At 43.1% G+C, this 21,808-nt stretch overlaps 1 protein-coding gene across 1 annotated transcript; it reads right to left on the minus strand.

Moving 5' to 3' along the window:
- Positions 1–456: 456 nt before the first annotated feature.
- MSRB2 (methionine sulfoxide reductase B2) lies at positions 457–21,558 on the minus strand. The gene is made up of 5 exons (XM_079787429.1): positions 21,438–21,558; positions 12,224–12,324; positions 7,345–7,421; positions 2,092–2,239; positions 457–1,216 (listed from the first exon to the last, which is right to left on the minus strand). The coding sequence occupies exons 1-5, from the start codon at positions 21,550–21,552 to the stop codon at positions 1,112–1,114; spliced, it is 546 nt and encodes a 181-aa protein (XP_079643555.1). The 5' UTR covers positions 21,553–21,558; the 3' UTR covers positions 457–1,111.
- Positions 21,559–21,808: the final 250 nt, after the last annotated feature.

The following is a 21,808-nucleotide window of genomic DNA, read 5'->3' on the forward strand; positions in this document are numbered from 1 at the left end:
ATGTACATATTAATAATAATTTGTGGGGCTTAAAATGTGTGTAAAATTAAACACATGACAATAGTAACATAAAATATGGAAGGATATACATGGAATTTAAAGTGTTTAAAGGTTAGCATTCTTAGAGAAGTAAAAAAAGTAATAACTTTCATGACTATAACAAGTTAACAATGCATACTGTGATTTCCGAGGTAACCACTAAAAGAAGAATAATGCATTACAAGTGAATAAAGAAAAAATGGAATAATTTTCCTTTCTTCCCATAAAGTCCCAAAGAAAATGATTTAAACATGCAATAGCAAATTATTCAAGACTCTCAATTTATACAACACTTTAGTTGCCACTCGTGTTAGTATAAACAAATGCTTACGACCATGTGATTTAATTATTTTTTGGCGTTTGATTGAGTCATTTTTTTTAATAAAAGAGCAAATTCATAGACTTAGACAAAAAGTGAACAAATATTGGTTTTTATTTGAACATTTAAAAGTTTAGTATGCACTTTTACTCACTATTCCTGAAATCTAACAAGCTCCCATTAGAACTTATTTGAGGGTCAAAAGATTGGAATTAGAATGTTCAAGACATTCCAAAATTTTAAAAGAGTCATGTACCCCATCCATCACCATAGGTGCCTCCCAAATCACAGCTCTTCCACAATCCTACTCCTGGGTACTTCTTTCAATGCTGGATTGTTGATTAATCCCTTATTTTCCTTCCACTTTTTCACTCAATGCCTCCTGTATATACATCCATGAAGGACTTAACTGCAATGGAAAGTTCAGGGTAGTTTTGTAGGAATTTTTGGGCTTACAGTCCATCAGCCTCCTAATGTCCCCAAAGAGTCATGCCCTCGCATCCCAGGCAGAGCCTACAGAAGTCAGTGGCTGGAAATGGCTGCCCTTCTGTCATTCTGTGAAATTCCTCAGTCAGAGCAGGAGTCAGGGATGAGTTCATTCCAGATAAATAAATTAGAGAGGTTGTGACTTGCTTGGTGCCAGCAGCAAATGTAGCCCAGTTTGATATTAAATAAAACCAGTGAGTCACAGGAATTTTAAAAAGTGAGGCTGTGAGTGAAGGAGTGGCAAGGGAAAGGGACTCTTGGAGAGGGTCAGGGTTGCCCTGGTTTGAACTTCAGGGCCGCACTGTTGATGCAAAACCTCTGACCAGCAGGCCCAGGTCCATCAGGAAACACATGGCCGAGGTGAGCTTCACACTGCGAAGGAGAGAAGCCTCTGTCATTTCTCCACCGAGAAAGAGATCTTTACGTAAAAGTAGTCAGATGAACCCCACGGGCCACCCCGGGCTCAACATCTGTGTGGGGGACAGTCCATTGAATCTGATTAAGAAATGAAAGTCTGCAGAGCACAGAAGTGGTAAGTTGCTCTCAGTTTTATCAGAGAGAATGTGAGCAAGTTATTGAACTTAGGCCTTGGTTTACTCATCCATAAAATGGGAATGATAATTGTACCTGTTTAAGAGAGCTGTTGACGATTAATTGATATGATGCCTATAAAGCGTTGACACAATTCCTGGGTAAGTACTCAATAATGTGGTTGTGGCCAGTGTGTTATTTTTTTTTATTAAGGATAAAACTAGGCTCTACTTATCTGCTTGCCTCCGGTGTTTTACACCACCAGAACACGTGAGCACACAAGCGTATCAAAATGAGTCTGTTGTCTGGATTGAAGCACCCTCTCCTACCAAGCTCACAGAGGGAACAGTGCGCTGACGTCACTGCCGTGTCACTCTGTCCATGACACACTGCCAAGTGGGGAAGGAGGTGGGGAGATGCCATGCACACTGGGCCTTTGCTGCCTGTCCTTGTCCTAAAGAATGTGTAGGGCCAACGCTTTCTGATTCTGATCCGGACTCTGACCCAGCTCTGGAAGGCTAGATCCAGGACAGGCTTCTCAGGGGGTGGAAGGCTCTTTCTCTTCTCGGCCAATGAGGGGAGGGAGGGATCGGAAGCTGCATGAGTAGAAATCCCCTGTGCTTCAGTGACAACTAGACATGCCAAGGACAAGGGAGCTCTTTGTGGCACTGGGACAGCATCAGGGAAAACGCGACGGACAACACAAAGAAACTCACCTGCTTGCAGACAACCTCTGTGCGAGCTGCTCCCAGTGAGGTGTCCACGCGCCTCAGGATTCCTGCGTTGCTTTCATCAGAGCCAGACGTACCGTGGGCCTCAGAAAACGAAGGCCATCCAGTGCCGGAGCAGTACTTTTTCTCAGAACTAAGGAAGACATTCCCAATACTACCGTTATTAAAACACAAAGAGCATTTTAGGCCCCAACTCATTTTTCTTTTCTTTTTAAAAAAATATATTTTATTGATTTTTTACAGAGAGGAAGGGAGAGGGATAGAGAGTTAGAAACATCGATCAGCTGCCTCCTGCACACTCCCTACTGGGTATGTGCCCGCAACCAAGGTACATGCCCTTGACCGGAATCGAACCTGGGACCCTCAAGTCCGCAGGCTGACGCTCTATCCACTGAGCCAAACCGGCTAGGGCCCCAACTCATTTTTCTACTGAGCAGATCTGATTCCCTCCCTCTTCTGCCAGATCCCATGGCCAGTGATATGACAATCAATTCCACAGGGATTTTGCCCACTGCACCTTCACTATGAAAAACATTGTCCCATCACAGTGTTTCTTTGATGTTAAAGGTTTCTTTCTCAATGTCCAACAAGGAGCTTTGTGGACTGTGTTGCATATTAAGAAACAGATTAAATGCATGTGTTGTAAATGTAGAAAAGGGGGAAATCAAAGTGAAGTAGCAGCGGTTGAAGGAGGGCACATTGAGCTTGGCCTGTCAGAGAAGCGTGAGGTCTGATGAAGCAGCCACTTTTAGCAACAGAAACTCTGGGTTATCTACACACAGAGGCCTGGCTACCTGTGAGGATCCACGAGCTGACCCTGCCACTTCCCAGCTGTGTGGAATTGGGCAAGCTGCTTCACCTTTCAGCCTTCGTTTCCTCATCTGCAAAAGGGGGCTAATACCTACCTTATGGAGGTGTTTTGAGCATTTAAAGAGCTACTTTGTGGAGCATATGGAACGTGCTTATGAAAGAACGCTCACTATGATTATTATTAATTAATTAATAAGCCTGGTCACTCCCAGTCAGTCACTGCAGTGAAGCTGACCCTCTGGGGGAGTCCCACAGGGACCAGTGGTGCTGAAGGCTGGGAGGCAAGAGGAGGCAACAAACAATCTGCCCACCTAAGACCCGCCTGCTCTGTAAGTGCTTTAACAGATAAGCTCCCTTACATAGCACCAGGAAAATAGATATCTACATTTTAAATGGCAGTGAGATGGCTCTAAGGAAAAATGAGAAGAAATGAATTATAAATATTGAAAAAAAAAAAAAAAACCTGAGCAAAGTGAAAAGAAAAATCTGGCAAATCAATTCTCTAGACTATGAACAGGGAAGGAAGCTCAGTTTAGAGCATGATTCCCAGCAGAAACATCTAATATAATGCCGTGATTCTCCAACATTCTGGTCTCAGGAACCTTTAATACTAAAAAATTATTGAGGATTGCTGAGAGCTTTTGTTTACATGAGTTATATGTATCAATATTTAACAAATTATAAAAACTGAGAATTTAAAAATATGCATGCATTATTTAAAAAAAAAAATTCATTACATAATATAAATAACATTTTTATGATGATGGTCATATTTTCCATAATGAAACAAACATTTAGTGAGAAGAGTTGCATTGCTTTACAATTCTGCAAATCTCTTTAATGTCTAGCTTAACTAAAGGCAACTGAACCTTTATATGGGCTTTTGCATTCAGCCTGCTTCAGTGTTGTTCTGAGTGAAGTGTAGGAAGAAGGTGTGGCCTTGCAAATATGCAGTTAGAAAAGAGAGAACCTCAGAGGTCCCATGAAAGGGTCCCAGGAATTCCTGGGGCCCTCAGACCAGGCTTTGAGAACCACAGGTATGACTTTGAGGAGTAAGGGCTTTGTCTTCTGAAAGACTTGGGTGCAAATCCGGACTCTGCCTGTTACATCTATGTGACCTTGGCAAGTTATTTAGTTTTTTAAAGCCTTAGCATCCTAATCAGTAGATTAGTGATGGCATCATTACCTCACAGGGGTACTGAGAAGACTAGCTGAGATATTTTCTGTATAAGCCTAGTGTCAGACATATGGTACATAAGTCAGTAGCCAGTATTTTTTAAATATCATCATTATTATCCATGACATTTGAACAGGTGGGGGTCCAATTAGAAGTGTCTGCATATTCAGGTTGAGTTCTTTATGATCCTTTTGTAAGGGTTCAAAAATATTCATCCATGCCACTCTGGCCCAGGGAGAAACATCTCAAGTATCTTTTAAACATATCCTTTCAACTCTCAACATTATATATAAACTAGTGATTATTAAAGGAATTTCCGTGGAGAATTATGAACACAATAAATTTTTTTAACGAATGAATCTCAAACTAATAAAAAGTCACTTAAAATATTTTATGGGAAACAATAAACCTTTATTGATGCAATTAACAGAATCTGGAGATTTTGCCAAGTAATAAGAGAGGGCCATCATACATAATTTAAGACTGAGAACCTAAATATTAAGGCCAATTAGAATTCTAATATACATAATGAAATAATTAGCAGATTATAAGGCCCACCCTTGGAAAACTAAAACCACTCTGGATCATTGCTTCTCATACACTCTTTCATTTATTATTCATTTCTGAAAGTTCTAAAGCCTCCAAACCAATAGCACAGGCATCTGGTGATAACTGACAACCCTAGTAGTATCTTAGAAAAATTTCTGTTAACTTGAAAGAATTCGAATTTTTAAAAAGGGGGTTTTAAACAATGTTAGTTACTGGTAACATGTAGGACATGAGATGTTACATAAAAAGGGAACTAAGCCCTGAGCGCTGGTTAGAGCGTTGGTCTGTGCACTGAAGGGTCAATTCCCAGTCAAGGGCATACACCTGGGTATGGGTTTGCTTCCTACTCCGGGCAGGGTGTGGTGCATGCAGGAGGCAACCAACCGCTGTGTCTCTCACACTGATGCTTCTCTCCCTCCCTCCCCTCTCCCTTCTACTCTCTCTGAAAAGCAATGGAAAAATGTCCTCAAGTGAGGATTTAAAAAAAGAAGGGAACTAATATCAGGCTCTGTTTTCTCCTAAGATTTATGACCATGAAATAAGACCACAGTAAATTTTAGTACACACTTCCAGAACTGGCGTCTGGAGGGAAGGAGAAGGAAGGTGAATGGAGGGAGTAGGGAGGGGGCAAAGTCACAAAGGGACAGGGGCGTGATAACATCCTGAGAGTGTTCTTGACCCTGGGAAACCCTGACTTAAAGGTCTCTGATTTGGAGAGTCAGCAGGTCTCCCAGAGTCTGCACCATACTGGTTCCATGTGAAGGCAAGTCTGCAGGCAGCAACGAACCCATCTACCCAGAGGCAGTGGTCCCACATCCACCTGACTCTAACCATGTAGCTGTGGTGGACCGTCTTTTCACCTTCTTTGGACTCTGTACAAGTATTTGAAGGAATGTGTATTTTTCTCTACCCCTACTCCCTATTATTAAGGCTGGTAACTGGGGACAGAGAGAGGGGGAAATGAGAGGCAAAACAAGAATAATTCCCAAGACTAGCTTCTTAAATGGGAAGCATGTTCAAGAATATAGTCTTCATTTATAGGTTCTCACTAATCAGAATACCTTCTCAAGAATGCCTCATTATCAGATCCACTCATGTATATAGCCCTAAAAAGGATCTATCTCTATCACTGCTAATGCTGCTGTTAGTATTGAGTGCTTGGCATGTGTGAGGCATTGCTCTGATGCTCTTGCATGTCTTAACTAAGAACTCAGTTAATCGAAGAAAATGTAGGAGAATGTTCTTACAAGGATGGCTTCTAATCTTTTGTCTTCACCCTGGCCAGTTTTGCTCAGTGGTTAGAGTGTCAGCCTATGGACTGAAGGATCTTGGGTTGGATTCCAGTCAAGGGCACGTACCTCGGCTACAGGTTCCATCCCTGGCCCTTGAGGTGTGTGTGGGAAGCAACCAGTCAATGCAGCTCTATCACACTGTTTTTCTCCTGTCTTTCCCCCTCCCTTCTACTCACTAATAATCAACAGAAAAAATATCCTCAAGTGAGGATGAAGAACAAAAATAATAATAATCTTTTGTCTTCACAGTCCAAAGACAGACACAGAACATCTGTCTTTTTGCCATATAGTGACAAAGCAGCCTTGATACTTTCACAACATGGTTCTTTGGCTTAAAGCAGGTTGGCCCTCTCAAGGTCCTGCTCCTCCTCTTTAATGGGACCAAAGGTCATGGCATAATTAATGTCTCAGAATACGCACATGTTACTGTGTCAAAATTAACCTTTGTCTCTTAGTTGTCCCAGGCCATCCTGGGCTGACTGCCATCTTAGATATCTCCTCACGGGCTACGGACAGAATGAATGAATCTGGGCAAAGGCCTGCCTTCCATGAGCATGAAGGAAAATCAATCTTAATTGTTCCTCATTCTTGAAGGCGGGCCTGGCTTTCCAAATTCAGCTCACATTAGCAGGAAAACCCAGTCTGCTCAAATCCCAAAGGACAGAATGAAGCACTGCCTAATGGAAGACTCACAGAACTGGCTTGATTTATATTGTATTCTAAACCAATTTAGGGTTGATGCAAAAAGAAAACAACATCTTTGAAGTTCTGAAAAACAAGACTTCAAAGATGTTTTCCTTTCTTCTCCATTGAGTCTTCTTTTTTTAGACTGTTTCCTGCATGTCTAAACAAAAAAGTCTTTGTTGAGAGATTTCAGATCCTGATTGACTTAAAAGAGGCTTTGAAATCAAGGGACAATTAAATTTACTTTCAGCTACATAGAAGAGGGATGGTATTCACTACTATCAAGCATTGTGGGGAATCTGTCCTCATAAAATTCTACATTTTCTAAATTGAATTATAAACCCATTTTCCCTGGGAGAGATATAGTTTTAATCACATGGCCAACCAAATACTATTATGGTTTAGATTTCTTTAAATACTTTCCCAGGAAAAACTACTAATAGTTTTCTCTTATGGTGCCCACCAAGATTTATTATCTTGTTATTTCTCGAGGATACAGAAAGAAAGAATATAGGCTAAGAAGTCTTGTTTACTGCTCTAAATGCTAGAAATAATTAAGACAAGCAAGGATCTTATACAAATAGCTCTCCTTATAGCAACCATGCCAGATGAGAAGGACAATTAAAAACAACACGAGTACGTTTTTATCCAGGGCCTCAAATGAGGCAGAGCTGAAGGACCTCAGAAGTCTGTTACCCTTCAGAATCGCTTGGTCTTTGATCTCACCTGAAGAGTGGACTGTCACAGCACACACAGTGATACATTCCCGATGCCTTGTTATTCAGGTAGATCCCACTGAAAGGCTGAAAGTCAATCCGATACGTCATGTTCAGGTTTCTCATAACACCAACAGGAGATAATACAATAGATTTAAATCCAAGATGAAGTCCCCAAATAAAGGACTTTAATGTACTAATTTGACAAAGTGCAAATATCACCAGAGAGAAGATTACCACACCCCCAATGAAGCAGCCTGTAGGCTTATTTACAACCCAGACTTTAATTGTGCCAAATATTCAAATTATGACATTCATAATGCCCTGTATTTACATAGCACCTTTCATCCGGGAACATCAAAGTCCATGAAAAGGGGAGAGAACAGTCCTCTGGATTGTGTAAGATTTCAGTCTCCATTTGAAAAGAGTCAATACAACAGGAATCTAGCTTTTTGTTGAAAACACTTTGAAATCTCCAATTAAAGAGGGAATATAAATACATAAAAAGTATTGCTCAGTGAGATCAGGATTGTGCCTTTAATATGCTTCACGTAGTGTTCAGGACACTGCATACTTAATAAATGTTAAATAATGAGCTAAATTCTTCCAGTGCCTAAGTGACGACTTAGATGGAATTACTATGCTCACTGTGGCTTCAGAGTTTGTAGGTTTTCAAAGGTCTCTTAAGAGGAACACAGAGACTTCAAGCAATGAGTGAGCTGAGTCAATATTAAAAGTTATTTTACAAAATGAATCTCATTGGTTTAAAAAAAAAAGATGATTTTTGTCCAATTCTTTTTGTCAAAGAAAATTCAAGAAAAAATAACCCTTTCACTAGCCAAGTATGAACCACTGTCTCATTTTATGGGATGGAAGAGAAGGGAAGTACAGAATGGCTCACTGAGCCACAGAGCTGACTCAGGAAATACGTTGGACTCTTCTGGCCACTCTCGATTTCTCAACTCAACAAGTTCACAGGTTAAACATTCAAATTCCCTGAAGTGGTATTAACAGCACATTTCCAGGGAGCTAAATAATAGACAATTTCAAATTAACCTACTGAGCCTACCATCTGGCCACACTTGGATGTTTTCCCTCTTTAAAGTCCCTAAACGTCGTAGCTGAAGAAATCTGAACCGTAGTGACCTGGTTGTTCTACGGCCCATCCCCCTGAACGCTTGCTCCCAACATTGGTATGAATGAGCATCTATCATGAGGAGAAGTTTCACATACCTCCCCCCGGCCTGATGATAAACACAAGCCCAAGGGCTCCCAATCCTAAAGCTGATCTAGAGAAACCTACTCAGGATCCAGACAACCTGATAACATTAAAAATATGATTCTGGCCCTAGCTGGTTTGGCTCAGTGGATAGAGCGCAAGCCTGCAGACTGAAGGGTCCCAGTTTGAATCCAGTCAAGGGCACATGCTTGGTTGCGGTCTCTATCCCCAGTAGGGGGCGTGCAGGAGGCAGCTAATCAATGATTCTCATCATTGATGTTTCTATCTCTACCTCCCTCTCCCTTCCTATCTCAAATCAATAAAAATATATTTTAAAAAATATAATTTTGTCATTGCATCATTACAGGGGCCAGCTGGACAGAGAAAGTAACAGAGAACTGGTATTATAGTTTTTTAAAAATATGAAATAAAAAGGAAGCCCCAGCTGACCTATTTGATGAAATGACATCTCTGAGCTGCCTCCTTGCCTGATTTCCTGATGTCTCCCTCTTCCTTCCCCAATTTCATACGAACCATAGCTCTTATTTAGGGCTAAACTCAGTTTCCATCTCAATTGTTCATACTAGTGTTCATACCTGGAAACCTAATATGTGCCCAGTGGAAACTTAAACTGGGTGTGCACACTGGGTATCCACATGAAGAAGGGGTTGGAGCAGGGGAAGAATACACCGGAGGCAAAGAATAATCGTATAGCCACTAATACAGGCCTACATTTAGCTGTGGCAGGAGCAGTGGCAATAAAAAGAGGATAAATTCAAGAATTATTTCGAAGAGAGAACTGAATGACTGTATGGGGAAGGGGACAGGGTCAGAGATGGCATGACTCTCAAGATACCCTTGGGGTTTTCAAGGTCTGTGCTATGGACGGAATGTTTGTAGAAGCCTAATCCCCAATGTGATGGTATTTGGAGGTGGGACCTTTGGAAGGTGACTTGGTCATGAGGGTGGAGCGCTCCTGAATAAGACGGTGCCCTTGCAAGAAGAGACACGAGAGAGAAACCGCTCTCTTTCTCCATCATGTGAGGACACAGCAAGAAGGCGGCCATCTGTAAACCAGGAGGCAAGCTTTCTCCAGTCATTGACTTGCCGGCTCCTTGATCTTGGACTTTCTAGCCTCCAGAACAGTGAGAAATAAATGTTTGTGGACTACGCCCTCCAGTCTATAGTATTCTGCTGCAGCCGCTCAAACTGACTCAGACAGACTATCTGGACCAATGGGAGTTCTCCCTTCTTTGATCTTGTCAATACAACATACCTGTTGGAAACAGATAACACCCTGAAAAGGGATGATTTGTGGGTAATTTAATACAGAACTACTCACAAACTATTTCCACAAAGCGAATGGACATCAACAAGGGAGGGTAAGCACCCCGGGGCCAATGACCACAAGCCTGGGGGACAAAGGCAGGGGCAGTCAGCAGAAGCTGTGACACCGCAGCTGTAGGTGAGGACTGCCTGAGCAGCTGCCATCTGGACACAGGAAGCGGCAGGTATACTTTTTTAAAAACTGAAATGAAAAGGAAGCCCTAGCTGACATATTAGATGAAACGACATCTCTGAGCTGCCTCCTTGCCTGATTTCCTGATGTCTCCCTCTCCCGTCCCCAATTTCATACAGCCCTAGCTCTTATTTAGGGCTAAACTCAGCTTCCATCTCAATTGTTCATACTAGAGGAACACAGTTCCAGGAAGGACTGTGGTTCCCGACTTCTCTATCCTGCCAGCTCACCTCCCGGCATCTCCCATTGGTGGAACTCAATCAGTAGCCAGAGGGGCAAGGGAGATGGTTACTCTTCTCAGTGCTCAGAGCAGGTAAAGCCAAGTGGAGAGCAGATCTGGAGGCCAGACAGAGGCCTGCATAAAGCCTACCTTCTATTATCTGACTTTTAGTTATTGCTCAACCACACTGTAAACTCCTTCACCATACCTAGCAGAGTGCTGGCACATTACTGCTGCCCAATAAAAACACGTGGAACTCAATGTTAATTTTGAGTCACCAAATAGAAAGCTTAGATGTTTTACTTCTCTTTCCTTAGGCCCATGAAGCCAACAAAGGCTTATATTCTAAAAAGTTAAATGTGACAATGGATCAAGTGAAAAGGATTTATAACATTAGTTAAAAATAATGGATGAGGCTCATTTTGTAAAATGGCCAAATGCACAGAATATAATGTACCATCTGTCTGAGAATTTCACAGATTTATTCTCCTAAACATCTGGCAATTCATCTCCAGGCTCTGTAAACATTCCAAACTCTGCCTGAGAGCAGGGCTGGCTTAGAATATTCTGGGAATATACACTACTATACAGAGCATCACGTATGGCTCCCTTGTGCCATCTGCAATAATGGTGAATATAGTCTCTTTCCCAGTAAAGGCTTTATTAAAATGCCGCCCACAGGAAGTTTTCAAAAATACCAGTCTTTCATGAAAATCTATTGGGATCTGCTGGCCTGTCTTATGACTGCAGCATAGGAGAAGCTGAGGGTGAGACCATGATTATAAGGCCACATGCAATTGGACAGCTACTTGAACTTTGCCGGGAGCGCTAAGGTAAAGATATAAATACTCCACCACTTTGCAAACCACGGTGCTGTGGTCCTCTATGGGGTCTGCTTCACAAATGAAAGCATCTAATATCAAGTTCAATACTTATATTCCAGTGCCCATATGTGGGTCTAAGACAGACCAATTGTTAAGAAATGCAGGGCTGTAAAAATGACATTATAATGAGGAGCCACTGAGGCCTGTTCTCTCAGGAAATGAATAAAGGTGAGATTGTTGAATATAGTATAAATAATGTTTCCACCTCTTAGTCTTCAGTCACTTAACATTCAGAAAATTTATTTTTTATTGCCAGACACCATGTTATGTGCTAGGAATACATCAACCATGGCTAATGCTATGAAGGAAAAGGGCTGTTAAAGCAAACCCAGCTTGGGGCTGAGAAAAGGCTTCGCTAAGGAAATGAAATACGGGCTGAGAGCTGAAATATAGGTCTGAATGAATTGGGGGGCGGGGTGATGAGAAAGGAGAACACAGGTACAAGAGCCCTAGGGGAGAAGTGAGCCCAGGGCCTGTCAGAGGTGAAAGGACAGTGTGGTTAAAATGCAGAGATCGAGAGGTAAAAAGGGGGGATTTGAGGATGGGGATGGGAGGTAGGGGTCAGATCCCTTAGGTCCTTGTTATCTATTTAAACACTTTCCCCTTTGCCTTCAAAGCAGTGGGAGCCACGGCAGGATTTTGAGCAGGGGAGCGATGTGATCAGATTTGCATTTTGAAAAGATCTTTGGCGGCCGTGTGGGGAACAGGAGCAAGAATGGCTGTGAGGAGAACAGTTGGAGGTTAGGTTACTACAGTCTGACCAGCGAGAGAGGGTGGGAACCTGGGCCAGCATGGCAGCAAGAGCAGTGGACAGCAGGAGAGCGAGGGGGAGGTAATTTGGGAGGCAGAAGAGATGGAGGGTGGGGAGTGGCATGGCCCAGGGAAGGTGTCTGGTCTCTACAGCTGGATGGGCAGCAATGGCCTGAGAACGAAGCAGGGGCCCGGATCTGTCGAGTAGACGATGATGAGTTAGGTTTTGTGATGGGATCTATCCCAGTCCTGACCTCCAGGCCTGCAAGCAGAAAACTGTCAGTCAGTCTAGCTTACCGGTTCCGTTCCTTTTTCTCTGGTGACATAGAACTGCTCGGGAGTCAGCTTCTTTCGCCACTCACTCTTGGTGAGAGATGGCCCATGCTTTGTAAGAGACCCTGTATTGTTAAATAAGGTTTATTTTTCATTAAAACAAAAAGGCATAATGACCTTTTCTTCCTCAGCCTGTCTCCTAAAGGGCACTATCACCCAGCAGAGTAAGTCCATCCCTTCCCCTCTCCCACTCCTTCATTCTTCACAGGAACCAGAAAGCTCCGGTACAAAATGCTTTAATTGAGTCATTAGTTTAATAAGAAATGAGTAATAAGTAGAGAGCCGGTTTTCTAGTCTCCCTAGAGCATAGAAGCTAAAGAGGCAGCTGAAATATGAAATAATGCCAAATAAATTCCCCTCAGGTACCTAAGGGTAGAAATTGATCCTTCTTCCATTACTTATGTTCAAAGGAGAAGTTTCTGTCAGGGTACATCTGGGAGTAGTTGAGTGATTGGAGAGAAAAGAACGTTGAGCTGGTGGATTATTAAACTCCTTTCCCTTGCGGGTTTATAAAGCTATCTCTGACTTTGTTTGGCAAGGGAGGTCTTTATTAAAAAATCTTTTTGTGAGGAAAAAAAAGACTCCTATAGCATATACTCCTGAAAGGGAAACTGAGACCCACCATAATCTATTCTAATGCTTCATGGTTTTTGTTCACATTTTGTTTTCTTCCTTCTACTCTCTCTGGCTTCTATCTTACTACTTCTATCCCTATGGAAATATAGCTCAATTACACATAATTTTTCAGGAACCCATCTCTTGAGAAGCAAAGCAAAATGTATTTATGTGACAATAATTACTGGTCAGTGGCTTTCAGAGTTATCAGGCAGGACGCCAAGTAATAAATGGAGAAGGAATGATAAAAATGTTTAAGTCACCATTTTTGCAATCACTAAAATAATAACCGATTCAAGTAAGAATCATCAGGGGATTCCAAACTCCCTAGGTAAAAGACTGTTGAAGAATGGAATAGTCAAACATTTTCAAAATATGATGCCAAATATTAATTACAAGGAAGAAAATATTCCTTGACAATGGAAAAATGAAGAAGTCACCACCTTAACCAAGTAAGCAAAGTTAGCATCAGCAACAGTAGGGCAAGCCCACATAATGTGTCTTGCGTGTGATGCACTGGGGACACATCACCCCCCACCCCCCACCCCGCAATCCCCTCTTCCCCCCCCCGCCCCCCCGCCTGCACTGAATCTGTTCTCAGACAGCTCACGGAGGACTTCTAAGTAAAAGTGTCCCTAGGAACACTTCATCCCTATCTCCTTTACTTCTCAATAATACTGACACTCGATCATCTCTCTTTTGGGGTATATTCTATTCCTTTGGCTTCCATGACACCAAATTCTCTTGAGTATCCAATTACTCCCTTTCAGTATCTTTACTCAACTCCCCTTCCTCTAGCCATCCCTGGTATCTTGGTGTGCTTCAGAGGAATCTATCTGTCCTAGGCTTTCTTCTATCATCACTCCACACCTGCCTCCTGGGTGGTTTTATCCATCTGGTAGCTTCAAGACCCCCAAATATATTTTTGTCCCCATCCTCAATCTCTCTGCTGAGCTCCAGATCCATATACAGGGGTGGGCAAAAGTAGATTTACAGTTGTGGGTGACATTTTTTGTTAATAAAGCTATTATAATAATCATAATCTGCATGTCTTTTTTCCATTCGAACAACTGTAAGCCTACTTTTGCCCACCCTGTATAATCGACACTTGGATATCTGTACTAGGATGTCCCATCTCAAACAACATGCACAAAAGGCCTTTATGTACCTCCCCGACCCCAACCCAAATCTGCTCCCCTTCTCACATGCTCTAGCCCATCATTTAAACCAGAAAGCCAGGCCATGCTCCATGATTCTTCCCTTTTCCTTGCACCAAGCCCTGTTGGGCCTACTTCCTAAATAACTCTAGATCTGTTCATTCTCACTTTTCTGCTGCCACCTTGCATTAGGCCACCATTATCTCCAGCTCAGATTATTACAAAAGTCTCACTGGTATGCCCTTGCCCATCCTAACCACTTCCTTTTTCTCACTGCCCCAAACTGTTCAATGCAACATAATACACTCAAGTTAAATTCCAAACTCCTTAATGTGACTTCAAGGCCCTGTGTGATTTGGGCCTAGATTAAGGTGACCAGACGTCCCGCTTTTGGCGGGACAGTCCCGATTTTTAACAATTTGTCCCGCATCCTGCGGCGTTTTAAAAAAAAGTCCCGATTTTTGGAAAGAATGCACGACAAGCTAGGGAACGGCAGGAGAACGGGAAGGGAATATACGGTTTTCAGCGGCCATGTGGCTATTTAGCCAGGATATGAGTTTTATATTATTTTTGTTAATTTTATAATGTTAAACATTAATAATAACAAATAATTGTTGAGAACTGATTATCGAGAACTGCTTATCAAAGTTCGCATTGTTGATCAGTTGTTAGAATTCGGCCACCATTGTTTGGACTTAATGAACAATGGCATTTTTTGGGATTGGCAACGACGAAAACATTTTGTAACTGTCTCTCAGACGATACACATCGTACTGCGTGCTAGTAAGCTAGTTAAACAAGTGATGTCATTACAAATCAGCTATTCAGATAATTTAGGTAAGTAATTTATTTATTTATTTCATAAATACATAAATTTTCTTGAATTTAGCAGACAGTATTTGTATTATTTATATTTTATAGTGGCGGCAAAAAGTCTAGCGCCGGCCTTGAAAGTGACACTTACGACTTACTTTATGGCAAATTCAGAGGAAAAATAATACAAGTTAGTATTGTTATTATTTAGAAAGAAATATAGGATTAAAATAATTTTTAAAATATAGTTACTTTATAACAATCAAATTAATTTAATTTATAAACTAACAATAAAATATGTTCATGTAATTATGTACCTACTTACTGTGTTTTTAAGCAATATGTATATAATTTATAATATAATTTTAAATTATTTTTTTTAGATTTTTAACATAATGAGTAAGAAAAGAGGATGCAAATTCAATGATGATCTAAGAAGTGAATTTCATTTTATTAAAAAAACCAAAAGCGATTACAATATAGACCAAATTTTTAATCAACCCCCCCCTCCCCCCCGGGGCCGAAACCGGTTTGGCTCAGTGGATAGAGCGTCGGCCTGCGGACTCAAGGGTCCCAGGTTCGATTCCAGTCAAGGGCATGTACCTTGGTTGCGGGCACATCCCCAGTAGGGGGTGTGCAAGAGGCAGCTGATCGATGTTTCTCTCTCATCGATATTTCTAACTCTCTATCCCTCTCTCTTCCTCTCTGTAAAAAATCAATAGAATATATTAAAAAGAAAAAAAGAACTCTCCCCGCCCCCCCCGCCCCGGTCAAGGGTGTCCCGCTTTACCAATGTTAAAATCTGGTCACCTTAGCCTAGATACCACCTTCAACTCCTCCCTTCCACTATGCTCCAGTTCTTCTGAACTGCAGTCCTCTGAGTCCCCAGAACTTGTCATGGTTTGCCCAGCTTTTTACTTGTTGGTGAGATGGAGTGAAAACTTCCAAGATCCTTACGTTCTGGACCAGAAACTGGAGGCCTTCAATCTCTGGTCTCAGTTTATATGTTAATTCTCCAGGAGACCCTCCCTGAACACCACCACCCCTTCCCCAAGTCTGGGCTGCAAGATCCTCCTCTGTGTTCTTCCTTTATAGACTATTTAATCACAATGATGGGAGGCTAATTTGTGTGGATGTCTATAAAGTCTGCCGAGTCTATAAAGTAGTAAGATAGAAGCCAGACTAGAAGCTGAACATCTGAAAGAATTGTCTTTGTTTAATGTATCCCTAGTATATATTGTAGTGCTTTGGCATTTAATACTCATTTCTTCAGTCAGTCAGTCAGTCAGTCAACAAATATTTATAGAATACCTACTGTTTGCCAAATACTATTCTAAATGTTAGGGATTTAGGGGTAAAGAAAACAGATAAGAATCACTGCCGTTAGGGAGTAGAGGTAAAATTAACTAAATAAGTAAAGGATATAGACCTTTAGGTGATTTTTCAAAAATCACAAAGGCAAGCAGAGAGTGAGGATGTGTGTATACGTGTATTTATGTGTGTATATATATGTGCACATGTACACACACACACACACACAATTTCCAATAGAGTAGTCAGAGAAGGCCTTATTAAGAAGATGACGTACCACCTAAGACTTAAAGGAAACGAACAAACATGCCATGGGAATATGTACAAGAAGAGCACTGTAGGCAAGAGGAAAAACAGGTGGGGTGGGCCTGGCATGCGTGATGAACAGCAAGGAGACCAGAGGCACTGGAGTGGAGCGAGCAAGGGAAGGTTAGTGGAAGTGAGAACAGAAAGGCAATGAAGCCAGATCAGTTAGGGCCTTGAAGGCTATTGTAAAGACACTGACTTTTATTCTGAGTAAGTTTGGAAGTCACTGGAAGGTTAGCGGAGGCATATCATGACCTAACATTTAAAAAGGATTAGTAGCTGACATACGTTTAAAAAAAAAAAATGAAGCAGGGCAAAGGCTGAAGGTGGGAAATCAGTATGAAGGTAATGAATAATCTGGCTGAGAGCTGGGAGAGACTGGGATCAGGGTGGGAGCAGACACTAGAGTGGTCAGACACTAGAAGCATTCTGGTGGCAGAGCAGGAGGGCGTGCTGATGGGTCACACAGGGAGTATGAGAGAAAGAAAAGGGTCACGGGTCCCTACTCCAAGGCTTTGGTCGTGCACTGGACAAAGGGGAAGACTACAGAAGAAGCAGGTGTGGAAGCTTGGTGTTAGGTGTAAGTTTAACAATGTCAATGAGATATTCAAATGGAGAAGTCAGGTAGGCAGTTGGATATATATGGATTTGGAGTTCAGGGAGAGGCTCAAGGTAGAGATGTACACTTGGGACTCCTCAGCATTAAGATGTATTTAAAGCCCCAAGTCAAAAAGTATAGACAGAACAGAGAGGCCCAAGGGCTTAACTCTGAGGCACTCCAAACATGCAGGCTGAGGATGCGGGGAGGAATGGACAGAGATGGAACGGAACTGAAAGAATGAGGTGTCCTGGCCACTAAGTATTTTAAGAAAAATGGCATAATCTACTGTGTTGAAAGATCAAGAAAGAGATGAATGATAATTGACCGCTGAGTTTAGCAATGTGGAGATCACTGGTGATGTGAAAAGGAGGAGTGTAGGCGAATCTGATTGGAATGGATTTAATAAAAGAAAAGAAAGAGGGAAAGGGAGATGGTGTCTGGAGGAAGCTGGGAAGGAAAGTCAGGTCAAGAGCATTTTTTAACATGAGAAAGTCACAGTATTCTAGTATGTTGATGGGACTAATTCAGTGGAGAGGATAAATTGATGATTTAGCAAAGAAAGGGGATCATTGTGGAGTTATTTTCTACCTTGAGTACACCAAATATGGAAAACAATTAAATTGAGAAAAATGTAACTGACTATATAAGCTTTAGAAAACTATTCAAGATGATAATACAGGAGTTTTATAAAGCACTGCAAGCTTAACTACCAACAGAATGGTTGAAACGTTTTAAAATCATTTTAGGCTGGGTTATCAGGTAGAGTTGTTTTGTTACTACTTTAAGAGCAAATAGGATGAGAACTAGTTTTAATGGATGTGAATTATTTGCTTAAGCATAAGGGAAGTAAAAGGCATTCCATTTTAGACTACTTAAAAGACTGGTAGATGGATGGGTATAACTACATTTTACAAGCCTCCAACCAAGGGCAAGATGCTAAGAGATGACCAGTGCCAATGTGTCAGAGTGATCTAAGCTGGGACGTGTCACACAAAGGCCACCCCAAAAGTTGAAAAATTGTAGCGTTAAAACAGGCTTTGCTAGTGAGAATGGACTGTCTCGGTTTCTCCTTCTAGAGCATTAACTCTGGTCTGGAGGGGAATTTATGAAATCTGAACCCTGGCTATCACTGACATCTACCAAGGAAAGGAACAGAGCGCCTTGATGAAAGCTCTCCTTTCCCTTCAAACACCTGTGCGGCCAGGCCCCTCCACGTGTATTCTTGGCTCTGGCAAAGATCTTGCATTATTTCTACCGATAGCTAAGTAGAGGATCAACTTTTGGTATTAAGGTTGGGATTTATAGTCTGTAAAGCTGCCATTATCTTCCTAGGTCCTTTTGGGGAGGGAGTGGAATGGGATCGGAGGAAAAAACCTATAGTCTCCTGGAAGTATTGCCCTTAGTGACTTTCAGCATGCAGTTCAATGTAACAGTTAACACTGGGAAGTGGGAACTCATGAAGGGCCAGAATCAGCGGGATTCCCATGCTTCAACTTTGAACCTAAGGCATGAATCCTGTCTGAACTCCCAGCTCCCTCTCCCCCAGCTCTGTATTTTACTTCAACTGTTAGAGTGCCTACCTGTTGTCAGACACTCACCTTCTTCCTCTGCCCTGATTGTTTTTAGTTTAAAATGTACTTTTTAAAGTCTGAAACAAAATAATTACTCCTTCATCTAATACAATAAGAAACTACATTTTTCATGGCTCTTCTAATCCTTATCTATATGTACCTTTTATGCTATCATTGTGTGGAAAAGGTTTCATTGATGGGTATCAATGTTCAGACTAGTTGATGAAGCACAAATTCAAGCACCAATTACACAACACTTTGTTGCCAATCTGCCAGAGTGGATGAGAGTTTCAAGGGGAATAGACTCTGCCTTGATAGCCAAATGGCAAATGGTCAGTTGAGTGCTCTCAGATCAGGATATATGTGGTCTGCCTCACTTGCAGAGGTTTAAGCTGGGTGTTATGAACTGAATGGTGCATCCCCCCAACCCCCAAACACACTTCATATGTCCCAATCCTCAGTATCTCAGAATGCAGTCGTATTTGGAGATAGGACTGTTAAAGAGATGATTATGTTAAAATGAGGCCAACTGGATGGACCCTAACCCAATATGACTGCTGTCTCTGTATGAAGAGGAAGAGACACCAGGGATGTGAAAGCACACACACAAAAAAGGCGCTCTGCAAAGGAAGGAGACAGGCCTCAGGGGAAACCAACCCTGCTGGACACTTGGATCTTGGACTTGCAGCCTCTAGAACTGTTAGGAAATACATTTCTGTTGTTTCAGCCACCCAGCCTATGGTATTTTGTTAGGGCAGCCTGAGCGGAGTAATACCCTCTTTGTGCTGTGTGCTTTGCACAGGCTAGATTTCTTGTTGGCCATATGTTCCGTAAGGGGGACCTTGATTTTCTCATCTTCAAGCAAACACACTCTTGCTCATATGGTTACCCACTGGTTACCTCCTTCTGGTTTTGCTAACCTTTCTGGCCACAGATGCTACACTGCCAGTTGTCACACATGAGCCAGCCTCATTTCAATAACTACTTGTTGAAACTAAAAGAATTAGGGACTGGGGTAAAACCAGTCTCATCTGTAGACTTAACCTTCTCTCCCACCACAGTGACTGGACCATTTTAAACTTTGGCTCAGGTGGTCTCCTCGCAGAGTAGCTCTAGGAAGAATGCTTTCCTGAAACAACAGGTTGTTTTCTCCAAATACTCCTAACTTTCCTCTTCAATTTGCTCTTTCTCAATCTGGATGACAAAAATCACAAGGGCCTTGCCTTTTGTTTATCAGAAGTCCTCTGGAGAACAGTCCTCGGTCACTTGCAAGGTCTTCTCATTTCTCTTTCCCTCCAGCCATCCTCAAGTCCACAACATAGGTTAAATGTGGACTACACTTTTGTCTTTCCATTTACTCACGTAAGCATAACTAACATTCATTGTGTGCTTATGAAGTGCCAATTATTGTGATAAAGCATTTTAAATTATTTTTCCCATTTGTTCTGTACAAAAACCCCACTATTGTCATTATCCATATTTTATAGAACGGGTTTAAACTCACCAAGTTCAAGATGTGCCCAAAGACGTAGCCAGTAAGGAATACTGTCCACACCAAAGCCCTTTATTTCCTGTTAATCATTTTTAATGGGTGCTTCAGAGTCTGTTGAGCTTGCTTGGTTTATATAAGCATTCTTTAACTGGTGGACATTTAGGTTATAGCCAGTTTCTGGTTCTTAAAAGCAGTGCTCTTCAAACATCTTTGCGCACGTAGCTTTGTCCTTTAGAATAACTTCCTTAGAATAAGCGCCTAGGAGGGATGTCTGATAAGTTACACAGTTCTAATTACCTACTGGTGTCTGGCCAAATTTTAATGTTACTCAAGAGGTTCAGACCCAAAGGCAATTCATTAGGCTGTTTCCGACAGCACCAAGTACATTCATAAAGGACACGTTTCTGCTGAAACCACCAGCCCATAAAGGGAAGTAAGGAGAGCTCTAGCCTACAATTATGACGTTTCCATCACTCCTGGTTCTCAGCAAACCAGTGCGTGGCACACAGTAGGCAGGCAACAAATACGGTCCGATTGGCTAATTATAGGCACCAATGGGGTTCTGAAGGGCATAACCGGAAGTCATGTTGGATCAGCTACTACTCCATAACACTACATTTTTGAAAACTCCCAGGAATAAAGAGTTCCAAGTGACGGGGAACATTTTCAGCGGCGTTCGGTAACTCTAAATGTCTTCAATGGACACAGAACAGAAGTGGATTCAGAGATGGCCTGGAGGCCAACCCTCAGGGGCCACTAAAGGACCTGGAAACAGATCTGAAAGAGGGAAATGCAAAAACTCCCCGACGCGACCGAGGCGCCAGAGGCATTTTGCAAAACACACACACACATTCCTCGGGTCTGCCTCAGCCCCTGACAAAGCACGACTCTCAGTTTCGGGGGGACGGGTTATTAGCCGCTGTGTCCCTGGGTCCTGGAACACACCCAGAAACAGCAGGCAGGGAGCCAATTCACAGGAACCCGGGTCTAAAGCGCCCGCACTGGCGGCGGGCGGGTCGGCACCCAGGCGCGCACAGGGGGGCGCGGCGTCGCGCCGTGGGCTCCACCGCGGCCCCACGACGAGCGTCAGGGGCTCCTGGGCCCGCGATTTTACGCAAAAGAAAGGAAAATGTGTGCCCGTCCTGGGCGAGGATCCATAGCTTTCCTGCAGTTCCCAGGACCTCCCTGCTGCCCCTCCACGCTTACAGCCCTGTCCTCGCCGGGTCCGGAGCCAGCGCGCAGGCACCCAGGCCGCGGCGAGGGAAACGGAAAGCCCGAAAGACGGGGGGCGGCGGCGGGGCCCGCGTCCTACCTGCGTCCCCGTGTCCCGCCCTGGCGCCGAGCACAAGACTAACAGGTCGGCCTCCCACAGCCCGAGCTGGCGCCTCTCGGAAGCGCAGCCGGAGCCTGCGGAGGAGGAGCGCCATGACGCCGCCGTGCGCAGGCCCCGCCCCGCGCGCCGCCTCGCCCTGCGCCCCGCGCCCCGCGCTCCCGCCCTCCTACCCTCCGCGCCCCGCCTCTCACCCTCCTCCCGCTCCGGCCCCTACCCACCCTCCCGTGGCTCTCCCTGCCCCCCCACCCCCTTGCCCTCCCGACTGCCCCCTCCCCTTCCCCCGGCCTCTCCTTCGGGCCCTGCCCCCGGCTGTTCCTCCCCTGGCCCTGCCCCAGCTCCAGCCCCGTGCC

The sequence above is a fragment of the Cnephaeus nilssonii genome (assembly GCF_951640355.1).
Source record: "Cnephaeus nilssonii genome assembly, chromosome: 1".
In the NCBI taxonomy this organism is placed as follows: domain Eukaryota; kingdom Metazoa; phylum Chordata; class Mammalia; order Chiroptera; family Vespertilionidae; genus Cnephaeus; species Cnephaeus nilssonii.